This window comes from Gigantopelta aegis, chromosome 8 (assembly GCF_016097555.1).
Source record: "Gigantopelta aegis isolate Gae_Host chromosome 8, Gae_host_genome, whole genome shotgun sequence".
Lineage (NCBI taxonomy): Eukaryota > Metazoa > Mollusca > Gastropoda > Neomphalida > Peltospiridae > Gigantopelta > Gigantopelta aegis.
This window is the reverse complement of record NC_054706.1, coordinates 51926592-51952419: the sequence shown is the minus strand read 5'-3', so window position 1 is coordinate 51952419 and position 25828 is coordinate 51926592. Positions and strand designations below refer to the sequence as shown.

Sequence of the window (25828 nt, the reverse complement as noted above, 5' to 3'; positions counted from 1 at the left end):
TTTTAATGCCACATTATTACAACATGAATTATTATAAATTAAAGTAAAATGTTTCACATTGATTTATTAATCATTGGCTATTGGATGTCAAACATTTGGTAATTTTGACATATAATCTTAGAGAGGAAACCCGCTACATGTCCATTAGTAGCAAGGGATCTTTTATATGCACAGACAGGATATCACATACCAAGACATTTGATATACCAGTCGTGGTGCACTTGCTAAAACAAGAAATAGCCCAATGGGTTCACCGAGGGGATCGATCCCAGACCAATATATATATATATTATTATTTTTCCCTCAAACTGTAGGAGGACTGCCACTTCTATAGCGCTCGCCAGAACAGATTCCAAGGATATTTCTATCGCTTCCGCTATCAACTGAAAGTCTGAATGCGCACACGGGCGTGCACAGAATAATATTTCATGAAAGAAACTAAGTATTTGACACAAATATTGCACAAAGTATTCGGAGAGAAATCTGTTTAATGCGCCATTTGTTCAAGCTATAGTGACCATACTTTATATTTGGAGTCCGGTTGTGGAGATAAAAAAAACCCGCTGTCTCTGTCAAGTCTTCATTGAAACCCCAAAGCTTGACAGCCAGCGTTGCACGTTTGGCCAGTGCTTTATCCTAGCTTCACCGTAGAGGGGGCAGAACTGCTGGATGTTCTCTGGGGACTGTGGTTCTGTTTGACATGGACATTCATCAGTGTCTGCCAGTGACCGGTTCTTAGCCTGAAAATGGTTGTCTCTTGGTATCTCTCCAGATGATGGATTGGATCCTTGGTTGTAGCGTGGGTGCATCGGAACTTTCTCTTAATTATGTTTTTTGTCACTCTGAAGGAGATTGGATGATTTGGCTGTTCCATTGTGCTTTATTTCTTTGCCAGCCTGTCAGCATGTTCATTCCCTGCAATACCACGATGTGCTGGAACCCACTGGACTACAACTTGTGTATATAAATGCGCCATTCGTATGAGATGTTTTGCAAAATGGGCCCAATAATGAAATATAAGAAATGGAAGGCAGGCCAATACTGTATTCAAGGATGGAAGGACTTAAATCTTTGATATTAAATTTAATGTAGTTGCCAGTGGGAAAATGCATTTACAAAATACATCTATGTTATTTGGAAGAACTAGCCCGTTTGTCAAGGACTTCTTCCCTCTTTCTTTGCTGATTAATCAATGTACTGCGCGTCTTTTAAAACGTATCCCCTTCGTCTGTGGTATACTGGTTACATGTACTCGTAATCGTAACCGATGCTCATAGAGACAAACACGGAACGATTACTGCTAAAACAACGGAAAGAACGTTTACTGCAAACCCCAGAAACTATTTAAAATATGAAATAACTATATATTCCTTCACTGATGGGTTTGGTCTCAAGCGGGAGTCTGAACTGAACTGAACTTTATTTATACTCTGGCCGTAATTCAACGGCAAATGAGGAACATTGTAAAAAATATATGTAAATAAATAAATAAATGACAAGATGGCACATCAGAAATTCAAACGTGTAAAACACCAAATGTATATCTATGGGTTTATATTTGCATTTGAAGACATACATTGCATATACAAATAAAATAAAATCGTAAAAACAGATTGCAGCCATGGGACTTTACTTCATCTGTTTTTCCTTTTTTTCTTTTTTTTACAGAAACCTGCTTTCTGAGAACAATAGTTTTTTTTTTACAGTCAAATAGAATTCTTAATTTATAAACATTTAGTCAAGACTGGCAACACTTTGGAAGTAGTTTTTCCTTTCATCTTTACAAAAGGACAACACACATTATATAATGAAATTGATCACCAATTAGTACACAGAAAGCATGTTTTTTCCATCTGCCTTTTTGAATGGGAAGATAATGATTTGAGAGTCGAAAGTGTAATAATGGTAATCAATGTTTTTTCTCTAAATTGGTCTCGAACACAGTATTTAATTTAAACAGTCGATAACAAAATACTTTAGATGATTTAATAAGGTACAAATAAGGTCATTAAGAAATAATGAAAAAGGAAAAGGTGATACATTTCAACCTTGCCTGACGCCTATACAACATGGAAAATAATCTCTATAATCACCTGTAACAGTCACACATGATCTAATATGTTGATACATACTGTGAATAACATTACAACATTTATCTGTTATACCATTTTTCACTACTTTATCCATAGTCCAACGCTTCACACAGATTAACTTCCATTTTACATTGTACTCCAAGTACATTTTGTTCTACCAAGTTAACTTGAAAAAACCATTTCACCGGGGGACGAGACATGACACTGATCCAAAACATCAAAGGGTTCCGAGGGGTCGTTATTAAACCTTTCTTAGGCGCGGATCCAAAGGGTAGTGGTGAGGTACGCACCCCTCTCCGAAATTCACAACGTCCCCGAAAACCCCTGTGCTTAGCAGATGAATACAATAATTCGGTTTTTAGTGGGGAACATGTAAACTGTAATATCTTGCTTAGTTTTATATTTCTATGAACGATTACCATATGATACATGTTAGTTTGCCTTTTAATTATATAGATGCCTTTTTTCAACGTTGCACCCCCTCCCTTGAACAATTTCTGCAGCAATCCCTGCACCTTTCCTTTCCTTTTCTGTAGATCACATACATTAGGTAAGAAATACTATTCTGCTCAGTAAGGGCTGGTACAGTAATGATGACACGGTGCTGCATAGGGAGGCACTTTGTTTACCACAGGAAAACACGAACAACTTGCAACCATACACACATTTAAATGTTGTTGGTAGGTTGATATTCACACTGAATACACCTGTCAAACGCCAGCAATGCTCTTGAGCGTAAAGAAGTTGATATGGATTAGAAATTGATGTCTGTTGTTATGGTAACGAATGCAGCATGTTTCTCCACGGATCTATTCAATACACTGGCTCTTCTAAGTCAACCAGAGCTGCTTTGTTGTATATTTTAGCCTCCATGTCTTCTTGGTCGACCTGGCGTTTCGTTAGATTCTTGCTTTCTTCTTCCCTGACCCTTTTCAGCATTTGTTTGTTCCTACGATTCTAAAAACAAAGAGAACGGAAATCGGTTAATAAATCAGCCATGTTGTGTCTGTTTGTATGTGTTTAAAAGTAAATAAATGTGTGGTTTTGTTGTTAAATATGTTTTAAAAAACGAATCCGCAAATCTGAACGACAAACCCGTATTCCCTGATCAAAATCATATCTCTGCATTTGCAGAGTCGAAAGGACATTAGGCAAAGTCGTGATTCCATGATTCATTATCGGGTGCTTGTGCTTAAGTGGACCGCGATTCCTCTAGGTGATCCGGAACAGGATGTTTTATTCCTCCTGTCACGCATGGAGGACCGCGATTCCTCTAGGTGATCCGGAACAGGGTGTTTTATTCCTCCTGTCACGCATGGAGGACCGCTATTCCTCTAGGTGATCCGGAACAGGTGTTTTATTCCTCCTGTCACGCATGTAGGACCGCCACTCCTAAGACTAACTCAGAGAACCCAAACATGGACAAGATGGAGCGCAGTGGAATATATACGATCGTATGCACTCATGAATCACTATAAAAACAGTGATGATATCAAGTGTTGGCGAAAGATGAGCATATCCTGCCTCACCGGTGGCACCCATCATGAGCACAGCCTGCAGTCATCAAGTTCATAGTTGAAATGTACAGGACTTTCACAAAAAAAGAGATATGAAAACGCATGTACAAGGTCAAAATAGGTTATTGCATCAGCCGTCATTCTAGTCAGTGATGCGTCATATCGTGAAATGGCATCGGAGTGTTTACCATAACAAATGTTTGAAGGGAAACAGGTAACGCACGTGTTCATTTTAATAAAAATTATAAAAGTCAATAATTACTTTTTGATCATATACACACAGTCGTACCCACTAACCTTATCTTTCAGTTCATCTGTGTCCCTTCGAATGAAAATAAACAGTATTGCGTCCCTTTATTTGGATTGGTTTAATATTTAAAACGGTCTTCGAACACATGTTTATCAAATATAAATATCCAACATCAATTCACATTCATAAAATATATAATTAAAGCTACTGATTTACAAAAACTCCCAAAATATACAGAAATACTGTCAATATATTATAATTCACTTGTGTAATGCCATTCCAAACCATATTGTCTTTGTGTGGTAGTATACTACAATTGAAAGCCATAACGCTTTTTGGCGTGCTTATCCAAGGATAAGGTACTAATTGTCCAATACTTCTATCTGTAAATACAATTTTGTGTTCAGATTTTGATAACATAATGTATAGGTGTGCCATTCATATAATAAATGTTAGTGTAATATATTTGTAAAATATGGTGTTGCGTTTCACTAAAATCGGTTTTCTTTCTCTTACTATCATGATGGCCTTAATTAAAAAGGCAAGGTTCAGCCATATGGCCACTGAGCCTAGTAGGGGCATGGAGATCCAGTCATAAAAGTCTGCCCACGGCTTGAAGAAGTCATTGCGGAAAAGCGTTGAGACAGCATTCTGCAAAGCGATGGCTACCTGGGCGGCTAAACACGCCAGTATGTATTTATCCTGTGAACAAATGAAAGTAAAATTAGTATCATATATAAATATGAATGCAAGTGTATTAGTATAGAAGTAGTGTATTCAGTGTCTTGGTTCAAACATGTCTAACATGTACACACTCGACAAACAGAATTAGTTTAAAATCCACTATACATTATAAACCATGGTGATGATTATGATGATGATGACAACGATGATTATACACATACACATATACATATACATATGTGTATATATATATATATATATATATATACACACACACACACACACACAATACACACACACACACACACACACACACACACACACACACACACACACACACACACACACACATATGTATATATATATTCAGTCATTATACACTCTCCAGTTATAATTATGGAATATCGATAATGTTCTCTTTCATCTGACAGGTTCCAAATGCCTGATAATATATAATGACATATGTTATAGACAAACTTGTAACACAGACTGATATATTCAAACACTTTTTTAAAAACCCACGCCGCAAGCATATAACACAGAGACAAAGACATTTTTGTTAGGACATCACAAACATATAGATGATGATAATACTGAGATGGATGGAGAAGCCTCAGTATTTTCCTTTCGGTACGGGACTACTTGACAGGGCCGTGCTCCACGTTTGCTGTCAGTTGAGCTATCTCGGTATTACCCGAGCCCGGAGTACATAAAACCAGTGCATGTGCATGCCGGGTAATCATCCCCCCACCCCAATTTGGGGTCATACACTCGGGAGACACACCCATAATCGCACCCGTGAAGTGGGATAAACTAGATGTATATGACCTAGCACCTCCCCACTGAGCCTAACGATGCACTCACTCAAAGAGTTGTAGCCGGTATTGGCTGGTGGTTTACGAACCCAGTACCTTCCAGACTCAAGTCCGATGTGTTCAAACACTTACCAGGAATGTTAGATACGATATCACTGGCAGTCTGTTCGCAATGGCAGACTTGAAGGCAACTGATGTCAGCAGTAGAGTGACAGTGACGGTCAGTTTGTCTCCTGTCGCGTTCGAATCAAGAGTTCCTGACGTGAATGTCAGGCCCATTATTACTGCCTGCAACGAAAATAGTTGAAAATATAGGTAGCAACGAAAATAGTTGAAAATAAAGGCAGCAACGAAAATAGTTGAAACTAAAGGCAGCAACGTAAATAGTTGAAAATAAAGGCAGCAACGTAAATAGTTGAACTAAAGGCAACAACGTAAATAGTTGAAAATAAAGGTATTCTTTATTTTGTAAAATACTAATGTTTGAGCATGCGTGCGTATGCGTTTGTGTGTGTTTCTTTTCCTGTTCCTGTTTCAGTCGCCCTGCTTTACCTACCTGCTTGCTCTCTGTCTCTCTCTCTCTCTCTCTCTCTCTCTCTCTCTCTCTCTCTCTCTCTCTCTGTGTCTCTCTCTCTATCTATCTATCACACCCCCTCTCTCTGTGTGTCTCTCTATCTATCTCACCCCCCCTCTCTCTCTCTCTCTCTCCGTGTGTGTGTGTGTGCGAGAGTGTGTGTGTGTTTGTCTGTTTGTCTGCTTGCCAGACTGTGTGTCTCTTTGGCTGTCTCTCATTCATTCAGTTAAAACGTTTCACGCAATATTCGGGGCACTTAAGGTATCTCACCACTATTATTTTTACATTTTACATAGCTGATTATACAAACATTAGAGGATTTAGCAATTAAACAGGAAATACAATGTTTAACTTTCTACTTTAGAAGAAGATAATAGCCACTTTGACGTCATTCTACTTCTACTAAAATAATAACAAGTTCGCCATCTAGAGTTTGAAATATTACCATTCTTTACATCAAGGGATGTCAGGCGTGAGAAGCAACACCAGTAGACAGATAACACACTACATGATATGGAATTAGGTTCTAGATGCAGTAATGAACTCTGTCTTTCCAACATAACAATCAAATCAGTTCCAATTCTAATAAAATAAAATAAAGAAAGATGGCACTCTTTTCAATTGAACTATCCTCGCTTACAAGCCAGTCATTAGGAGCATAATTCTTTAACAGTGGTCTCAAGATTTATATGGTGTAGACATAAAAATATATACTCACAGTAATAAGGATTACGTTAACGAAATAAAACTTCCATCTCCTTCTGGCATATAGTGTGATTTGGAACTTCTTGTTTTGCCTGAGAATCTTTGATTTGATGTCTGCAAAATTAAGTATTTACTAACATCATGCCTTAGATATTGGCCAGCAACACAGTGACTAAAAGTCTTAATATGAGAAACATGTTTGTTGAGACATCAAAACCGTATATTATTTTTTCCCTCGTTCTATCATTGTTTAATTTTTTGTCCATCTCATCAGTACGTCAAATAAGTAATATGCAAATAAAGTATTCTACTAGTATCGCCACGCAAAAGTAAAGTTTGACAACTTTACTCTGGAGACAAGCTATACAGCAAACAGGATAACAAATTTAAAGACAGTTGTCATGTATTTTACATAGTGATTTATTTTCATTTCAGCCTTAATGGGATCAAAATATGTGCGGGGTACAATAACCCAAACATGCAAATGCGATTATACGAGTTTTGTTTCCAAATCAGCGCATGACAACACAAGTTCAAGGCTGTCAGTAGCGGGGACATGACTCCCCTAATTTAAAGTGATAAAAAAAACCCCCGAAATATCAACCTTAACAGAAATCATTTAAGGGCATCTACTTTGAAACATTTAACAGAATAACATGACCCTACCCATCTACCTCCCATATACCTTGTAGCTTTCCACAACTCGCCCACCATTCCCACCTCATTGAAAACAAATGTATCACCACCGAGATGAAAATAATGAACCATTCTATTCTTGAGATGAAAGGTACAGTCAAACCTTTTGTTCTGTTTGATCGCTGAGCAGTTGAATTCTGAAGTCTTTTTTTGAGACCGCTTAATTGAGCTAACTTTGATTTAGGCTTTGGGAAAGTAACTGCAAGACAAAAAGATTAGAAAATAATGATTTAAAGAGTAGTATAATGACACAGATACACAGAGTAAATAATAAATAGTTTGAAATCTTAGGAATTTATTTTAAAAATATATTTTCATTAAATTAATGTGGTTGATCATCTGGGTTGACACTAATTAATTCCAAGATACTTATTTTGAACTTATTCTACAATAAAAATAAAAATACAACAGAATGATCTGTTCTTAAATATCATTTTTTGCATAGTCATGTGGGGAGGGATGCCGCACCCAAAACCCCGTCTCATACGAATATGGTAAACATTATTTATAGATACCAAAAATATCTAGGCTTGTTTAATACCCAACCTTGTTCACTGTTTGTCAAACTTGGATCTGGCTTTGTCTGATTTGCATTTATGTCAGTTATCTTTCTTCGAAATCTGTCATCACCCAACAATCTCTTAGCAACTGAAACGAAAACCGTGATATTTCAATACATGTAGCAGAATTGAATCAATACTTACCCACAGTAAATATTGACTAATCTGAAACCACAAGAAACCATTTTCAGTACAGTAAATATTACAAACTATTTATTGATCATATAATATTGATTTCCTATGTTTGAGTTTATGATGCTCGTCAGTTTCGATATATATTTAATTTCAGTATTGCTAGTTTCTTATCTATTAAAAAGGAAAGGCTACGTACGATTTAATTTCAATTGCAGACTACCATATTAATGTATCTTTACATCTGTACAATACAGACATTAATTATTCACAAAGCTTTTATGCTATGTAAATATAATACAACTGAATGCTTTAAAAATAAAATTTTGGTAATCAGCATCACGGTTAATACTATTCAGAGAGAGAGAGAGAGAGAGAGAGAGAGAGAGAGAGAGAGAGAGAGAGAGAGAGAGAGAGAGAGAGAGAGAGAGAGAGAGAGAGAGAGAGAGAGAGAGAGAGAGCAGAGAGAGGAGGAGAGTGGAGAGAGAGAGAGGGGGTAGGAAGAGGAGAGGCAGAGAGAGGTGGGGATGAGACAGAGAGAGAGAGAGCGGAGAGGAGAGAGAGAGAGAGAGAGAGAGAGAGAGAGGTGGTGGCAGCGACACAGAGGAGGCGGAGTGGCGAAAGAGAGAGGGGGCTACAGAGAGAGAGAGAGAGAGAGAGAGAGAGAGAGAGAGAGAGAGAGAGAGAGAGAGAGAGAGAGAGAGAGAGAGACACACACACACACAGAGAGAGAGAGAGAGAGAGAGAGAGAGAGAGAGAGAGAGAGAGAGAGAGAGAGAGAGAGAGAGAGAGAGAGAGAGATTTTCGGGGGAAGGAGAAGTTGCTGGTTAGCTAGATAGGACAAGTGCCTGATAATTGTAACGGTAATGGTATTTCTGGTGTACAGCACTTTTTATAGCTTAATAATACGAGAAGAGAATTTTCACGAGTTTAGATATCATTTACCATTTGACCGGGTTTTGTCTGGTTTATTCTGAAGTGCATTTTTATCGACTATTTTTCTTTGAAATGTTTCATCCAATATCCATTCCTTGGCAGCTGGAAAAAAAAGGTAGCATGATTAAAAAAAAAAATTCAACTAATTTATGTATTGTTTTATAAGCACCGGGTATGTGTTTCTGCTGGTAGATTATTAGTCTGTGAGCACACCACAAGGCACAAACCCTGTTGCACATAAAGTACGTAGCAAAAGTTCTTTATTTTCAGTTATGTATCAAACTGTGTAAACTACTCAATACTTTATTCATTGTTCGAAGTAATTGTTCTGTTAATTTTCAAGTATTTTTGTTAAAACAAAACCTGACATTATTTTTATTCAGTTACGGCGATTATAAAGGACTATATATTTAATTTTATTAGCTCTATTTGTCAAACTGTGATTATATGTCAGATTTAACACAAATAATATCAATGGTTAGTATTCATTAACATAATAGCTTGCATGATATTTTTACGAAAAGTATTTTCTTCTATTTGACTGAATCATATGATAACAAATACCTTTGAATGCGAGTGCAAGTGCGAATAATTTTTACATACTCATATACCACTAGAGTTTCGAGCATGTCCGTCCCGGGGCCTGTCACTGGATAGCCAGTGACTTGTTCCGGGACAGAAAAAATTAAGGGAACAATTTTGAAATTTACATCCAAAAATTAAATAGTGGGCCTTTAAAATTTCGATGAGCATCTCTAATTAAAATAATTAATAAAACAAATTCTACCCATTAAATTTGGTCGCTAGAGTAGGTCGGGCGGTCAAAAAGAAATTAGATAGATAGATAACTAGTTTAACGTGTTCGTATACCACTAGGGTTTCGAACACGCCCATCCCGAGTCCGACCTCCGATAAGATTGGTGCCCTGACTTGTGGTGGGGGGGGGGGGGGGGGGGGGGGGGGGGGGGGGGGGGGGTGTTGGTGTTGTTGTTTGAAAATGGACAGAATTTTTAAAATAATAATTAGTAAAAGAAATTAGTACCTTTGAACACAGATTCGAATTCAACGACGTTCTCGGTATGTCTACCTCCCTTTATTGTCACCTCGGTTTCCGGCCTCCGTGATGATACCTCAACGTGCAGTTTCTTGAAGAGTAATGAATATGCATTAAGCATTAAAGCTGCAATCTCATCCTCGAATCTTATAGTGTTCATAATTTTCTAATGCTAAATATACTCAACAAAATTAATGAATGCCCAGTATATATTTTAGGTGTTTTTTTCAAATGATTGTTTTTATATATCACAAAATATATTTGTTTTTGGTTTTGCAAAGCTTGCAAAGCTTTCATTTTTTGTACATTGTTAACATAAAGTTTGTTTTGTTTAACGACATCACTAGAGCAACTTGATTTATTAATCATCGGCTATTACATGTCAAACATTTTGTAATTTTGATATACAGACATAGAGTGGGAAAAAAACGCTACACTTTTCTAGGCGTAACAAGGGATCTTTTATATGCACCATCCCACAGACAAGATAGCATATGCCACGGCATTTGATATACCAGTCGTGGTACACTGGCTAGACGAGAAATAGCATAATGGGGGTCCACCAACGGGGATCGATCCTAGATCGACCGCGTATCAGGCGAGCGCTTTATTACTAGGCTACGTCCCGTCCTGGCCAGCATTTAATCAAATAATGTTTAAAAATCGTCTGTGATAAAAATGTGCTACCTCATTATATTACTAGCAAAAAAACTGACTTAAATATCAACTGACCCTTGATTAATTTTGTTGAGTATACAACCACAACAAAGTCTAACACTAAACATGTAAACTGGCTTATTAGAGGTCGTATGGGTTTTTTTTTTTTTTTTTTTTTTTTTTTTTTTTTTTTAGATGCCGGTTTGTGAAATCATGTAATTAATCATTTTATTGCATTACTTTTGTCTAAAAATCAATCTTTAGGCATTTTCTTTGCATTTCTATTATGCCTGGTTGCAAAGATACGATAAAATGGATAATGGCGGCAATGTTGGACCCCATCTTGAATTCCCGAGTTACCTCTACGTGGATTTGCGGGGACTTTTGATATGCGTTTTATCATACTATAGGGCAACTTTCCTTAAAGGGACATTCCTGAATTTGCTGCAGTTTTTAAGGTGTTATCGACTAACAGAGGCTTTCTAACGATTGTAATTACATATCAAATATATTTTTCTGCATAAAATATTAGTGGCTGTATATTAAACGTGTTTCTAATCGTTCTAATATTTGTACTAGGTTAAATTTCAGGTTATTTCCTCAAATATTTTTTTTTCGTACGTATGAAATTATTTGAAGACAAAATCTATTCCACACGGCAAATTACATCATTAGGAAGATGGAGCATTTTCAGGGCCGTAGCTAGCGGGGGGGGGGGGGGGGGCAAGCATCCGGAAAGCATTATAGAAACTTAAAGAAAATTCTCTTCTTAACTGTTTTAGGAGTTTTAGACTATTAACTACTCAGTTGCCCCCCCCCCCCCCCCCAACAAAAAATCCTAGCTACGGCCCTGATTTTAATGACAAAAGAATATGAAATATGTGTACTTCTAACTGTATTTATTGTACTAAAATAGGCTTACGATGTTTAGTGAAATTGGGCCCTGGGCCCGTGCTTATAAAACGTTTAGAGTCCTAGACCGAATTTCACTAAACATCGTAAGTTACGTTTTGCACGTAAACGTAAATCTACGACTAAAGAGCATTTCACAAAGAAGTGTAAACGTAAGTTACGAGTAAAGTTGGACGTAAATCTAAGAGTGCCCTCGACCACAACTAGTGGCACACGTAAATTGCTACATCCACTTCGATAATTCATAAAATGGTAGGCCCCCTAACACTTGATTTTTATAAAGTGGTTAACAAATTAACTCCCTTTATTAATCCAGTGACACCCAGTTTTGTTACCTGTGTTATTCGATCCACTCAAGGCGGGATTTAGCTCAGCTGGTTGAGGTGCCTGCGTTGCATATATAGTGTTTTTAATTACATAGGTTAACATTGTTGCCTATAGGATTTTATTTGGTACAGTACAAGCATGTGTTGGTATACCGGAAACGGTGGTTTCCAAACATTATCAAGTGTATTCGTTCTTTCTTTTAAAAGTTATAAGTTTATTTTGTTTAACAAAAGTACTAGAACACATTGATTTATTAATAATCGGCTTTAGATGTCAAATTTCTGCTAAAAGGGCTGCAAAAGAAAGCAGACGTAGATTTACGTGCAACGTAAGTTAGTAGTATTTCTACGAGTGTCTTCGTGAAATGGAGTAAACGTACGCGGAGAAGTAGACGTACGACAGGTGTACGTTTTACACGTAAACGTAAATTTACGATATTTAGTGAAATAGGCTCCAGACTCGATCTCTAATGACGTCACTCGCATACAATTTGAATGGCGTTGTCATGGCATTCACGTCTGAGACTCCATTAGAGTCTCGAGTCTAGACTAAACGTTTTATAAGCACCAGACCAGGACCCATATTCACAAAAAAGTGTAAATTTACGTCTACGACTAGCACTTACGTGTGCCGTAGATTTACGTTTACGTGCAAGAAGCACCTTATTCTCAAAGATGGTCGTAAATGTAAACGTAACTTAGTTGGACGTAAATATACGATTTAACATTCTCACTGGAGTAATTAATAAAAACACATTAGAAACGATGGCAACCGGGTAAATAACAAATGCGCAAACACGCAATTTTGTTTGTCGTCTGCTAACAATAACATTGCGAACAGTGAACCATGGCATTTTGGTATTGGTGGGGTCCGCGTTTTGGTACGAACTTGAGGACATATCTTAAAAAGGAAAAGATAACTCAGGAGAAATTGGCTAAGTCGAAAAACATCCGTTCGATCACGAACAAAAATGTGTTCAATCCGTGGGCGTTCGCCATAGCAAACTGCTTCATTTTTTGGAAATTCTGCTAGTTTCCGTAAATAATAGTAAATAACGGCGATCGTGCTTGATTTATTATATGTACAACTTACATGCATGCGTTAGTTGCAACCTGACACTCTTATATTTACGTCCAACTTTACACGTAACCCGTTCGTTGTTTCGTGAATAGCTCTTTCAGTCCAGATTTACGTTTAAAAACTAGGCTTACGATATTTTGTGAATATGGGTCATACACCCATATTCACAAAAAAGTGTAAATTTACGTCTACGACTAGCACTTACGTGTGCCGGAGATTTTGCAAGAAGCACCTTCTTCCCAAAGATGGTCGTAAATGTATACGTAACTTAGTTGGACGTAAATCTACATGCTTAACATTCTCACTGGAGTAATTAAAAACAAAACACATTATAAACGATGTGCTACCGGGTAAATACAAATGCGCAAAACTCAATTTTGTTTGTCGTCTGCTAACAATAACATGCGCGAACAGTGAAACCATGGCATTTTGGGTATTGGTGGGGATCCGCGTTTTGGTACGGATCTTGAGGACATTTCTTAAAAAAGGAAAAGATGAACTCAGGAGAAATTGGCCAAGTCGAAAACATCCGTTCGATCACGAACAAAAATGTGTTCAATCCGTGGGCGTTCGCCATCGCAAACTGCTTCATTTTTTGGAAATACTGCTAGTTTCCGTAAATAATAGTAAATAACGGCGATCGTGCTTGATTTATTATATGTACACAACTTACGTGCAGCGTTAGTTGCAACTTGAGGCACTCTTATATTTACGTCTAACTTTACACGTAACTTACGTTTTCGTTGTTTCGTGAATAGCTCTTCAGTCGTAGATTTACGTTTACGTGTAAAACTAGGCTTACGATATTTTGTGAATATGGGTCCTGGTCTGTTAGTATTATTATATCTCCCAGTCTCAATCACCATATTATTAACATTCACGCAAGCATCCACCCATCCATCCACCCACCCGTCTCTACGTCCATAATTAGCTTGTGCATGGTTATTTACTGTTGTTCATTCATACATTCATTCCATTCAAGTTTTATTTTCAATTGTTCCTCGTCGTTATTTTCATGCTGAGGTGAAATTAAAATATGGAATAAAATCTAAAGGTCTAAAACCAACCTGTAAATCAAAGGGAAAATCGGACAGATCCATGATTTCGATAAATGTAGCATCGACTATGTATCCTAAAACGAGAAAACATTAATAACGGATAACTGAAAACAACTGAATATCACTAAACGTGTGTTTATTTAGTTTAACAACATCACTAGAGCTCATTGATTAAGTAATCATCGGCTATGGAATATCCAACAATTTGTAATTCTGACACGCAATGTCGAAGAAAGAAAGAAAGAAATGTTTTATTTAACGACGCACTCAACACATTTTATTTACGGATATATGGCGTCAGACATATGGTTACGGACCACACAGATATTGAGAGAGGAAACCCGCTGTCGCCACTTCATGGGCTTCTCTTTTCGATTAGAAGCAATGGATCTTTTATATGCACCATCCCACTGACAGGGTAGTACATACCACGGTCGGTGATATACCAGTCGTGGTGCACTGGTGTGAACGAGAATTAGCTCAATGGGCCCAAGGAGTCTTTTATATGCATGTTTACACAGACAGGACATCACATACCACAACCTTTGATACATCGTCGTGTGACACTGGTAGGAACGGGGGAAAAGCAATCAGAGAATTGATCTGCTGAAGAGATTTGATCCTATACCACTCAAAACACCTTGGGCGGGAGGCTACCGACTTAACTAAACTTCGCGGCCCTATAGAGAACAATGGAATACCGTTATAGACCAAGTACAATAATTATATTACCATCCGCGTAACACCAAAACAGCTATCGATTAAACATAGTGCTGAAATGTCGCTAAATATTTCTTCCTTGTTATTGAATAGCTATTTTAGCATAGGCCTACCCGTTTGCGAGAACACCGTGCGAGATTTATGATAGGTCACACGTCGATGTCCAACTCGGATCGATCTGAAGATATTTGACTGGCTGTTCTATGGCAGTGACCTACAAGCAGGTCCATAGGAACGATATTTGGAGTGAGGACACAACCTCCAATGGCGGGGGGGGCGGGGGGGGGGGGGGGGGGGGGGTAAATCACAGCCTCTATAGTGTGTCTGGACGCTTGGGTGGAACAAGCCATATAATGTTTTCTTTTATTTATATATTGTTGGAAAAAACCACGGACATTTTCGTCCTTGAGTGGGAGGAGGCACTGCCCCCTTATCTGTCCCCCCCCCCCTCCCGACACCCGATTCCTACGGGCCTGACGAGTCAAATCCAGATAATACATTAATACTATGGATAGCGATCTCTACCTACATCCGTTAAATACCATTTATCGTACAACTTGTTTAAAATATATCCAATTAATCTTTTGAAACAACACATTGTAAAGTAAAAATTGTATTTAACAGCCGCTCATGTAGTAATCTCTATACCTTTAATATTTATTCTGTGTCGGTGTTAATTTAAAACTAAACTACATCTATTACCTCCTATATCGGCCTCGGTGGCGTCGTGATTAAGCCATCGGACATAAGGCTGGTAGGTACAGAGTTCACAACTCTGTACCGGTTCTCATCTAGAGCGAGTTTTAACGACCCAATGAGTAGGTTTAAGACCACTACACCCTCTTCTCTCTCACTAACCACTAACCAGTAACTCGCTGTCCTGGACAGACAACCCAGATAGCTGAGGTGTGTGCCCAGGACAGCGTGCCTGAACCTTAAATGGATATAAGCACGAAAATAAGTTGAAATGAAATGAATTACCTCCTATAACCTTGTCTGGGTCGTCCTCAGTATCTAATATTTGATACTTGTGGTGAAACTCTGAACAGTTTGGAAAGTATATTTGTGGGTCCCAGTCTTCTACCTGTAAAATATATTTTCATCCATATTTTTTTTAGTTAGGTTGTACAATAACAAAAAAAATCTCTTAGGCGAAAATGTTAACGTATGTGGTTAAAAGCACTATACATAACAGCCAAACAATATCAATGCTACAACTCCTCTCCTGAAGTATTAACTGAAAACAGTGGAACCTATCATTGCTTATTTCGATATAACCGGATGTGTTTACAACACCCCTAGGCTACATTCGCATAAAATTGTAGCACATATAGTTTTACAGCTTATACAGACTAGATGCGGCGCGTACGTGCGGTCAGGCTAAAAAGAAAGAAAGAGATATCATTAATTTCAATGAACGCGTCTAGACTGGCTGTATGCAGTGTGTGAGATGTGTGCGTCTGCCACCATGAAATAATCGTATATGGTGTATATACCCAAAACGCTAGACGCAGACGCACCAGTCGCAACAGTCGGACCGCACGCACGCGCTGCATCCAGTATATATGAGTCTTTTGAAGAAGGAAATGTTTTATTTAACGACGCACTCAGCACATTTTATTTACGGTTATGTGACGTCGGACATATGGCTAAGGACCACGCAGATATTGAGCGAGGAAACCCGCTGTCGCCACTTCATGGGCTACTCTTTTTCGATTAGCAGCAAGGGATCTTTTATATGGACCATCCCACAGACAGGGCAGTACATACCACGGCCTTTCTTTCATCAGTTGTGGAGCACTGGCTGGAAGGAGAAATAGCCAATGGGCCCACCGATAGGAATCGATCCTAGATCGATCGCACACCAGGCGAGCACTGTACTATTGGGCTACGTCCCGCCTCTGAGCCTTTTGAGGTTCCCCACATAATACATGTTTCAAGCACAAGGCAGTTTGACGCAATGGTAGTAGTAGACCGGCCTCGGTGGCGTTGTGGTTAGGCCATCGGTCTACAGGCTGGTAGGTACTGGGTTCGGATCCCAGTCGAGGCATGGGATTTTTAATCCAGATACCGACTCCAAACCCTGAGTGAGTGCTCCGCAAGGCTCAATGGGTAGGTGTAAACCACTTGCACCGACCAGTGATCCATAACTGGTTCAACAAAGGCCATGGTTTGTGCTGTCCTGCCTGTGGGAAGCGCAAATAAAATATCCCTTGCTGCTAATCGGAAAGAGTAGCCCACGAAGTGGCGACAGCGGGTTTCCTCTCAAAATCTGTGTGGTCCTTAACCATATGTCTGACGCCATATAACCGTAAATAAAATGTGTTGAGTGCGTCGTTAAATAAAGCATTTCTTTCTTTCTTTCAATGGTAGTAGAATCTAGATGACGTAAAATTACATACAACTGCCGCCCTAGTGCTGTTTGGTAGTAATGCTAATATGAATAAATGTAGTTATCCAGACTCAGGAATTCGGGCAATGACGATTTATAATATAGTAGGGATAGAATTTTTTTTTTATAAATAAATAAATACACGTTAAATGGTTATAACAGTGACATGTATGATGAGAGTATTAGCAATATATTGTGAAAATATATCAAATTTACCTATATACAACAATTTTATTTATGTACATGTATACTAATATGTATCAAGAAGAAGAAGTTTGTTTTATTTAACGACACCACTAGAGTACATTGATTTCTAAATCATCGGCTATTGGATGTCAAACATATGGTAATTTTCATTAGAAGTAAAGGATCTTTTATATGCACCATCCCACAGACAGGACAGCACATACCATGCCCTTTGATATACCAGTCGCGGTGCACTGGCTAGAACGAAATCTGTGTCAAGTGCCTGTGGATTACTCTCCATCTTGTAAGTTGTAACAGTAATAGTAATTTCATTCCACGTACATCTAATGCCAGATCACCCACCTACATTTCAATGGTATTCGACATTTTCCGTTAAGTTACGAAAATTGCCGGAAACGTTACCATAGTAACGGCAACGTTTCTTTGTCGTGACGTCAACAATGTTGTGACGTTTTAATTAATTAATATGCTTCTTGATGTCAAAGCGATAGCACGCACTTTTTTTCTTTCTTTTTACCCCCCCCCCCCCCCCCCCCCCGCCCCCCTGCACACGGAGGTGGGGTGCATAGCCATTGGTGGAGACCGGATTTTATATTGGATTTTATATGGGAAATTCGAAATGCCCCGAAAAATCCTATGTTTAGCAGATCTATGACTATTTAATGCATTTATTGTTTTCTAGTGGGTAACGTATTAGGTCAGCTTGATATTTATGTGGAAGATTACTATACAGATAATACATGTTAGTATACTTTTGAATACTGTAGATGTCTATTTTTACAAAGCGTTCACTCCCTCCCTAGAAAAATCCTGCATGTTGTGACCATATAAAAAAATTGCTAAATTACTACCCACCCACTTTCCTCATCCGCTTAGCTTCACATCCTATTTGTGACCCCTACTTGATTTCACGCCGGATCCGCCACTGCCTTTTATTATACATGTATATTATACATGTACCTTTGTTCGAGTTTCATGCCACCATACCCCACACTACCCTATCCTAAAAAGATTTATTTGTTTTATGCTCAAGTTAATGGTACCTTCGAGGAAACTTCCGGTTTTTCGTAGGAAAAACTGAGGTGAACTTCTGCTCGAAACTCCTGCTTGTTATCGTCGATATCAATGATACTGACCTTCTCAAATTCAATCTCAATTTCAATCTGAAATATCATATATGACACCATTTAATCATTACAAACATGATAATACCCTCCCTTCCTCCTTGATCTTAAATTGTGTGGATAATCATTAATTAATCACGTAAAGCAATAATGAGAGAGACAGAGAAAGAGAGGAGAGGGAAAAGGAGAGGGAGGGAGAGGGTAGAGAGACGGAGAAAGAGAGGCAGAGGAAGAGAGATAGATACAGAGAAAGAGAGATAGGTAGGGAGAGAGAGAAGTGGAAGTGCGAGAGGAAGCGAAGGGTGAGAGGGAGACACACACACACACACACACACACACGCACAGAGAGAGAGAGAGAGACGCATACACACACACATAGTGTGTGTGTGTGAGAGAGAGAGAGAGAGAGAGAGAGAGAGAGAGAGAGAGAGAGAGAGAGAGAGAGAGAGAGGAAAGAACCTTCTGCCGCCACACAAGTTACACCTTCCGAATGATGCAACAAGGGATCTTTTATATGCATTTTCCCATAAACATGACAGTCTTGTGATTCCAAACATAATAGGGGCGATACGTAGCCCAGTGGTACAGCACTCGCGCAATGCGAGGTCGGTGTGAGATCGATCCCCGTCGGTGGGTCCATTGGGCTATTTCTCGTTCCAGCCAGTGCATCACGACTGGTATATCAAAGGCCGTGGTATGTACTATCCTGCCTGTGGGATGGTGCATATAAAATATCCCTTGCTGCTAATCGAAAAGAGTAGCCCATGAAGTGGCGACACCGGGTTTCCTCTCTCAATATCTATATGGTCCTTAACCATATGTCTGACGCCATATAACCGTAAATACAATGTGTTGAGTGTGTCGTTAAATAAAACATTTCTTTCTTTTTTCTCCAAACATAATATGCTGGGGTGTCGTTAAACATTCATTCATTCATTCATTCATTATTTATTTATTTATTTATTTATAACATTAAATATATGGGTCACTTCGGTGTACTAAAGCTAATTTAATAATGTCAGGACCTTAGTTTTAAATCACATTTTTGAACAGTTTAATATGAAAAATAGGTGAATGAGAGAAATCAGTTTCCGACTGACAGCGAGCTTGAGCTTGAAATACGGAAAATACCGAGAGTGTATCGGTTCAGGTAGAGTGTATCAGATATTATTTTCCCTTTGAATCGCAATATATTGGTAAACTGTCAGTACCACGCATGCCTAATAATAATAATGTCACACAGGTGCTTGAACAAATCGTATACATGTAGTTATTTATTTATTTATTTATTTATTTTGTTTGTGTGTTTGTTTGTTTGTTTATTTATTTATTTATTCATTCTATTTATTTTGTTTGTTTGTTTGTTTGTTTTGTTTGTTTGTTTGTTTTATTTATTTATTTATTTATTTATTTATTTATTTATTTATTTATTCATTTATGTACATGCATTTTAAAACTGATTAATTTATAGTTACATTGCCCATTGGTCCAGAGCGCTTGTCTTTAGCTTAGTAACTGGTTTAACGTGTCCATATATACCACTAGGGTTTCGAACACGCCTATCCCGAGTCCGGCCTCCGATAGGAGAGCGCTTGTCAATCATGCCATACAGAGGGGTCAATTTATACATGTATAAAGTATGTGATATCGATAAAAAATTTTTATTTGTATGACAAATGAAATACAGATATATATTTTCAATTTTTTTTCCCATTATTATTGTATTTAGTAGGGCAACTATTCGTGACATTTTACCTTTCTTTACCTTTAACATCGAAACAGCCTGGAATGTGTAAATATCTGGTGAATAAAGGATCAGTCATTCCAGTGTTATTACTGGCAACTAGAAAGCGAAAGCAAATGACACAAAAACAAAGTATGTATAAATGTTTAACGACACCCCAACACTTAAAATATACTGTTTTTTGAGTGTAAAATAAAAATCAATTGATGAAAAATGGATGGTCAATACAAACCCAGAAATTATTAAGGCTTCTTTGCCCATAAAATAAACAGTTTGAACAAAACATTTGACCTTTAAGATTATTTATTTCAAAACATTTTAAATTAATATTGAATTGAAAAGAAAAATACTCACTGGTAGGTTTTGAGCCCTTTCACCAGAGGGTGTTTTAACTCTGTATTCATTTACATTAGATCCCGTATCGGCCATCTTGGGTACTGTTTTTACTTGTTTTATTTCACCGTGAATCGTCTAACTGGATACGCGGTAACAGAAAATCCATAACTTAGCCTGGATAGACCCGTAATGACTCACAGATTCAAAAGCTTGCATTCCGACTTTTATAAAGAGCAATTTAACCGTGTGTCCTAGGGTGGGTTTCTTTCTGTGTTTGTGTTAACGTGTGCGTGCGTGTTTATTATATTGGTAAATCGATCTATATTACAGTAGCACGAATACTGTTCAAAAGAAATTCAAACGTATAGATAAATGGATCGAGAGTAGACCGTTCTTTTGTATTTATTTATCATGGGGTTTTATGAATGTATTGTGCATGTCGGTGTATGTTGTGGTATCTTTGTATATAATTGGGTGCACGACGGTTACTGGGTCTAACACAAATACAGAATCGTGTTATACTTTGTCTGAAATCAAGTGCATATGTTGTTATGAAAGGACGTGCATAATATTTTCAACTGCTCCCCCCCCCCCCCCCAACCCACTCACACTATAGTATCTATGTGTACGTGATCTGTAAAAAAGACTTACAATTCATGACGGAATATGAAATATCCATACATCAAATAACAAAATAGCTATCTCAACGGGGGAGGAAAAGAATAATAACAACAAGAACAACAACAGTAATAGTAGTAGTAGTAGTAGCAGTAGCAGTAGTAGTAGCAGCAGTAATAATTATTATAATACTACTACTATTGCTAGACTGTTAATACTACTATTAAGTTTCGAAAGTTAATTTTTTAGCCACGTAATGGCCATTTAAAATATTTAACATGTTTACAAACAGTGATGTTTATTCCACAATTACCACAAATGTGCACACATTAGTTAAACGTAGGTTATAACAATAATAATAATAATAATAATTGAGTGTCGCTTTCGCTCGTTGGATACATTTTAAAACATTTATTATATATATTTATAGATATATTATAATAATAATACTTGAGTGTCCGTTAGATACCATTTATCTCACAAGGAGTTGTTTTAAAATGTATCCAACGAGCGAAAGCGAGTTTGATACGTTTTTAAACAACGAGTTGTGAGATATCTAACGATACGAATGTATTATTCTAGGTTTTTACATATCCTAAAAAACCCAGGTTTTAAGCAAACATCTTTATCGACTAAACGTTATTTACAGCCGTCGCACTTGTAGCTGACTTACGCGTCATAGACACATGATTGTCAGGTTAACTATACGTCACAGTGTAATCGATTTCCATCGCACTGGGTTTTTGTTATTGGACGTATGGCATTGGTGACCTGGGCCAAATTTCACAAAACATCGTAAGCCTAGTTTTGCACGTAAACGTAAATCTACGACTAAAGCACAATTCTTATTACATATTTCATTCTTTTTCTTTTGCTTTAAAATACTCCAGCTTCCGTAATGATGTAATTTTCTGCGTGAAATTGATGTCAAACACGTGTAAACGCACAGCCGGTATAACTGCTAGTAGCAGACGTAAACTTACGATGTTTAGTGAAATGGGCCCCTGGTCATCACCTAGGAGCAGCCAGTCGTATGTTTTGAAATTGTTAACACACGTACATGTGTTAACAGGTATTTGTAATCAGAAATAACACATGATGTTCTCACCAACGGGTGTGTAAGATTCACTTTTTACTTAAGTCATCTTAATTAGGAACATGGGTGTGTGGATCTAGCCCAGTCAGTAGTTTAGCGCTCGCCTGAGGTCTTTGGATCCCATTATCTCATTTGGTTTTCCTGTTCCAACCAGTGTCCCACGACTGATATATCAAGGGTTATGGTATGTGCTGTCCTATCTTTGAGGAAGTGTATGTAAAGATCCCTTGCTGACAATGAACACATGTAATGTATCGGGTTTCCTCTAAGACGTAGATGTTAAATTTTTGACATCCAATTGTCATGAAAGGAAAGGGAAAGCGTATATGATTAACGAAAACCAGACTGAGTAGACCAACTTTTAATTACGGCTATTTGGTGTCTAACATATGGGTATTTCGAAACATCCATTCATTAAATCATTTCAACTTATTTTCGTGCTTATATCCAGTTAAGGTTCAAGCACGCTACCATGGGTTCACACACACGCTACACCACACACACACACACACCTCAGCTATCTGGGTTGTCTGTTCTGGGACAGTGGATTAGTGGTCAGTTGTTAGTAGTTAGTGGAAAAGCAGTCGGTATAGTGGTCCTACACCTACCCATTGAGTCGTTAAAACTCGCTCTGGGTGGAGCCCAGTACCTACCAGCCTTATGTCCGATGGTTTAACCACGACACCACCGAGGCCGGTACCTACCAGCCTTATGTCCGATGGTTTAACCACGACACCGCCGAGGCCGGTACCTACCAGCCTTATGTCCGATGGTTTAACCACGACACCGCCGAGGCCGGTACCTACCAGCCTTATGTCCGATGGTTTAACCACGACACCACCGAACCCAGTACCTACCAGCCTTATGTCCGATGGTTTAACCACGACACCACCGAACCCGGTACCTACCAGCCTTATGTCCGATGGTTTAACCACGACACCGCCGAGGCCGGTACCTACCAGCCTTATGTCCGGTACCTACCAGCCTTATGTCCGGTACCTACCAGCCTTATGTCCGATGGTTTAACCACGACACCACCGAGGCCGGTACCTACCAGCCTTATGTCCGATGGTTTAACCACGACACCGCCGAGGCCGGTACCTACCAGCCTTATGTCCGATGGTTTAACCACGACACCACCGAGGCCGATAGTACCTACCAGCCTTATGTCCGATGGTTTAACCACGACACCACCGAGGCCGGTACCCTACCAGCCTTATGTCCGATGGTTTAACCACGACACCACCGAGGCCGGTACCCACCAGCCTTATGTCCGATGGTTTAACCACGACACCACCGAGGCCGGTACCTACCAGCCTTATGTCCGATGGTTTAACCACGACACCACCGAACCCAGTACCCACCAGCCTTATGTCCGATGGTTTAACCACGACACCGCCGAGGCCGGTACCTACCAGCCTTATGTCCGATGGTTTAACCACGACACCACCACGACACCGCCGAGGCCGATACCTACCAGCCTTATGTCCGATGGTTTAACCACGACTCCACCGAACCCGGTATCTACCAGCCTTATGTCCGATGGTTTAACCACGACACCGCCGAGGCCGGTATCTACCAGCCTTATGTCCGATGGTTTAACCATGACGCCACCGAACCCAATACCTACCAGCCTTATGTCCGATGGTTTAACCACGACTCCACCGAACCCGGTATCTACCAGCGTTATGTCCGATGGTTTAACCACGACACCACCGAGGCCCGGTACCTACCAGCCTTATGTCCGATGGTTTAACCACGACACCACCGAGGCCGGTACCTACCAGCCTTATGTCCGATGGTTTAACCACGACACCGCCGAGGCCGGTACCTACCAGCCTTATGTCCGATGGTTTAACCACGACACGACCGTGGCCGGTATCTACCAGCCTTATGTCCGATGGTTTAACCACGACACGACCGTGGCCGGTATCTACACCAGCAACAAGCGACCTTTTATATGTATTTTAAAAGTACGGCTAACTGGTGTGTAATATATTTTCATGTATATATGGTACAAAGAAAAAACAAAAGCTTTCTTTAAAAGTCATTAACCACTTTTAATTTGATATTTTCGTCACATCGGGTTTCGTCAAAAAACAAACATAAAGTATAAAACTACTAAACTATAGTACACAATTTAAAGATACGTTAACAAAGATACAGGTACCCTATTTTTTATCATCTCTTTACACTTATTTGTAATAAATAACTACAAATTAATCGATTTATTCATTCATCTGTTCCTTCTTTATTTCGCTCAGACCATATCCATGGTACAAGACGTAAAATAAACATAACATATGAAATACAATGTGAGCACATTTAAACATTTAACATTTCCCATGGGACAACACAGTAATAATGAAATAATATAATATACATATACACATACACACACATAGATACATACATACATTCATACATACAAACATACATACATCAATACATAAATGCTTACATACATTCATTCATACATACATACATACATATACATAGATTCATACATTCATACATACATCAATACATACATACATACATACATACAATCACATAGAATTCGTCGCCAATACAATTTTTATACATATATTCATACATACAAACATACATACATACATCAATGCATGCATACATACATACATACATTCATCATACATACATACATTCATACATCAATACATACATACAATCACATACATACATACATACAATCACATACATACATCAATGCATGCATACATACATCAATACATACATACAATCACATATATACAATTACATACATTCATATACAGGTATATCTTGTATGTTAATTTTTTGTGTTTTTATCACATCATTTTAAAGTATTGTTTTATATATTATATACTGACAAAGATTTCATATTTTTTTACGGTGTCTGTTAAACAATATGTTCATTTTAGCAGCACTCGGATTTTTACAGTAGTAGCTAGATAAATAGCGTTTTCTTATGTCATTTAATGTACTGCAGTCAAACAAGTAAATAGAATTCGTCGCCGATACAATTTTTATTACAAATACAGTACATGTATATTCGTTCATATCGTAGTATATTCCACCGTTTTCCTCTTTCAATTGGTAGGTTATGACTACATAGTCTAAATTTAGCAAAGATACTTCTGTATTTCAAAGGAAGAATATTCAGGCATGACTCTTATATGTTCAGTTTTAAAAAATCTATAAAATAATTGCCTTTGATGACGTTTCAAAACAACTATTCCACTCTTGTATATATACATAAAACATTTTAAAAAACTCAATTTCTATCTTTCGCAATAACCATTTTTCTATTTATACTGGTATCAAACTGGTGTAACCTAATGTTATTAAATCCAGCTAAATCTAAAATATTCTTCACATTAAAAGTCCATCTCGATCTAAAAATATATGTTCCATGCATACTGAATAAAAACTTGTATATAATTGATAACTTTTGTTCTTTACTTTCAATAATTTTCTTCCAATAATTCATGATTCTTCTATATATTTCGTATTTTATTGGAAATCTCCCAAGTTCACCATA

At 38.2% G+C, this 25828-nt stretch overlaps 1 protein-coding gene across 1 annotated transcript; it reads right to left on the bottom strand.

Annotated features, from left to right (window-relative positions):
• Positions 1–1403: 1403 nt before the first annotated feature.
• On the bottom strand, positions 1404–20730 carry LOC121379226. Its single transcript, XM_041507736.1, has 12 exons — positions 20592–20730; positions 18413–18532; positions 15752–15854; positions 14060–14124; positions 10005–10107; positions 8972–9064; positions 7881–7982; positions 7438–7533; positions 6652–6752; positions 5492–5647; positions 4377–4562; positions 1404–3050 (listed from the first exon to the last, which is right to left on the bottom strand). Exons 1-12 carry the CDS (start codon positions 20664–20666, stop codon positions 2907–2909), a joined length of 1344 nt encoding a protein of 447 aa, XP_041363670.1. The 5' UTR covers positions 20667–20730; the 3' UTR covers positions 1404–2906.
• Between the last annotated feature and the right edge of the window lie 5098 nt (positions 20731–25828).

What these genes read in the sequence shown, in the direction of transcription:
- LOC121379226 (XM_041507736.1), bottom strand. Translation starts at nt 20,666, where the DNA reads ATGGCCGATACGGGATCTAATGTAAATGAATACAGAGTTAAAACACCC. An exon ending in AGACAAAACCCGGTCAAATG is followed by an intron (nt 7,983 to 8,971) that starts GTAAATGATATC and finishes TTTTCGTTTCAG; the next exon opens with TTGCTAAGAGATTGTTGGGT. An exon ending in TATCGTATCTAACATTCCTG is followed by an intron (nt 4,563 to 5,491) that starts GTAAGTGTTTGA and finishes ATTTGTTCACAG; the next exon opens with GATAAATACATACTGGCGTG.